Source organism: Juglans microcarpa x Juglans regia, chromosome 5S (assembly GCF_004785595.1).
Source record: "Juglans microcarpa x Juglans regia isolate MS1-56 chromosome 5S, Jm3101_v1.0, whole genome shotgun sequence".
NCBI lineage: Eukaryota > Viridiplantae > Streptophyta > Magnoliopsida > Fagales > Juglandaceae > Juglans > Juglans microcarpa x Juglans regia.
This window is the reverse complement of record NC_054603.1, coordinates 15,295,828-15,298,472: the sequence shown is the minus strand read 5'-3', so window position 1 is coordinate 15,298,472 and position 2,645 is coordinate 15,295,828. Positions and strand designations below refer to the sequence as shown.

The following is a 2,645-nucleotide window of genomic DNA, read 5'->3' as shown; positions in this document are numbered from 1 at the left end:
TCAACTCCCTCATTCGTTTCAAGGTATAGCAGTCTTCAGTACTGTGCCGGTCCATCAAGTGGTAGGTGCAGTACTTGTGGCTCTCCTAGCCCCTCCATGGAGCCACCCCTAAGGTTCGAGCCACCTTTCTATCCAACAACCTTTCTGTCCACTTGCTTTAGCTCAATCCTCCGGGGGACCATTAATGCCCTAACGGTATCTTCGGCATTAGTGAAGTTGTCGGCCCGGTCCATAAACTCCCTTGGTGTTATGGGGGTTCTCCGGGCTATCTAGGTCATGAACGAGTTCCGGAGCCAGACTCCGCCTAGCAAGGCTGCCAGGGTGATCTTCTCATCCTTGTCGTCCATGGTCATACGCTCTTGGTTGAACCGGGAGACGTATGACTTCAGGCTTTCATCGTCCCGCTGCTTCACTTTCAAGAGGTAGGCAGCTGAGTGCCTCCTCTTCCGGCTTGCTATGAACTGCGTTAGGAAGAGACAAGCCAACTCAGCTGAGCTGTCGATAGTATTGGGTCGCAAGGATCTGAACCAAGCCCTCGTCGCCCCTTTTATCGTGAGAAGGAATGCTCTACACACAATTTCTCCTGGGAACTTGTGCAGGGTCATGTGGGCCATGAATATTTCCAAGTGCTCTAGGGGGTCCTTGGACTTGTCGTACGAATCTACTTGTGGAACTTTGAACCTTGATGAGAGAGGAATCGCCATGACTTTGGCGCTATAAGGCAGTTCCGTGCTAGTGAGCAACTATTCCACCAAGGACGACGTGCCTATCCATTTGGCCATTTCAGCATATTTATCCCTGAGCTCCAAAAGCTCGAGGTGCATTATGCGCCTCTCTTCTTCAGCTACGGAGGCCTCTAGGATTTGCCATGATTTAGCATGTTGGCTGGGCTCATCTCCCTCCAATTCCCCTTCGGTTCTCCGCATAGCGACATTCTCCTGGGGGAGAGCTGCTACTTTATCCCTAAGTTTTATTGTAGTTTCACCCATATCGTTGGCCCTTGTTTCCATCGCTTCAAATCGTTCTTCTCGTCATGATGCTTGGGAGTGTGTGGTAGTCGGCATACGAAGGAGACACTACTATAGGAAGTGTTTATGTCGTGTTTTACAAGCCGAGCAACTCCACGGTGGCCCAATTCTTCCACCTAGAACTGGAGAGAAATGAGGGCTTCAGGGTGGCAGGGAACACCTCCGATGCTAAAGTCAGTATGAGTTCCTTGGGAGAATTATAAACAGAAGTGTCAAAGTGTCTGAACCCCTCCTCTGGCTGAGGGAGGGGGTATATATACCTGGACGGGGAATGCTCGGGAAGGAGATGGTGAGTGTGCCACTCCGTGCACGGGCTGCCATCTCACTGCGATGTAATAGACTTGTCAAACTTGATGGTGGTTGTTACTGACACCCCAAGAGGCACGTCGTGGCATGCCCAGCCTCGGGTATCATTAAATGTGGCGTGGCTCCCTAACATAGCGTGCCCATTTCTGTCCCATTCAATGCGGGGTGGTCCCGTTCAGGTGCGTCCATCCCTTTGGCTTATCCAGGCGTCGGGGTTGAGGAACAGGGACTGCTCTTGAATGTTAGCTAGCAGTGGTGTTAGACAACTCTGCCTTCCATCCTTTGGCCAGCACGCGTCGCCCAACTGCTTCCCCTCCCAAGCCCCCTAGGCCAACCTAGTCTGGCCGAGCCCTTGTCCTCTAACTCTGGAACTGTTTGGACATCCTTGTGAGCCAGACCTACTTCCCCTGGCCTGGCCGTTGGGATTACTATCCTCACAAGATGCTTTTACTCTTGCACTTTAATTGCAAGATAAAAACCAATTACTTAGAGCATGTTGGGTGTAATGAGATGGGATGAGATGTTTTAGAAATGATTTGAGTTAAGATGTTGTATTGGGTTTTAGAAAATGAGAGAGAAAAATTGAATAAAAATATTACATAGTTAAAAAATGTTTGATATAATTTTTTAATATTATTTTTATTTTGAAATTTGAAAAAATTGTATTCTTTTTTATGTTTTGTTAGGAAATTTGAGAAAGTTGTAATGACTGGATAATAATTAGATGAAAAAATTAAATATTTGAAAATAAAAAATGTTTTGATTTGAGTGATATTTGGAAATGAAATAATTGAGAACCTACGAGAATACATGAGAATAGTTGTGTTCCTACACGACCAAGAAGTTTATTTCTTAGCTAGGAGAATTTAGCCCTTTCATCCTCTTATTTAATAACAGAGTATGCACTTTGAACTAAATCTAGAATAAGATAATTCGAATTATTCGAGACCTATAAAAGTAAGCCGTATGTCTGTCCTTCCACTTAATATACATGACTTATGGAGGCCTTTGCCGGCAGTAGATCGATCTGATTGCATAAGCACTTTGCCGCCTCCAAAAGCGCTTTTCGATTGGGACTTGGATCCAACAAGTTTGAATGACTTGATCTTGCAATAATACACACTTCATATACAGATGCATGATGGAAATCTTCTTTTGGGGCACGACCCTGCTATATGTACCTCAAGCTCTCCCTATATATAGGTATGTTCCATCTATCTTTCTCCCACACCATTACAGTGCAAGGAATCAAAACCAGTTTTTGAAACTTTCTCCTCCTATCAACTCGAGACTTTACAAATTCACACTGGA

General features: G+C 45.5%; 1 protein-coding gene across 1 annotated transcript; it reads right to left on the bottom strand.

Moving 5' to 3' along the window:
• Window positions 1-269: 269 nt before the first annotated feature.
• Window positions 270-704, bottom strand: LOC121267131. The gene has a single exon (XM_041171002.1). The coding sequence runs from the start codon at window positions 702-704 to the stop codon at window positions 270-272; it is 435 nt and encodes a 144-aa protein (XP_041026936.1).
• Between the last annotated feature and the right edge of the window lie 1,941 nt (window positions 705-2,645).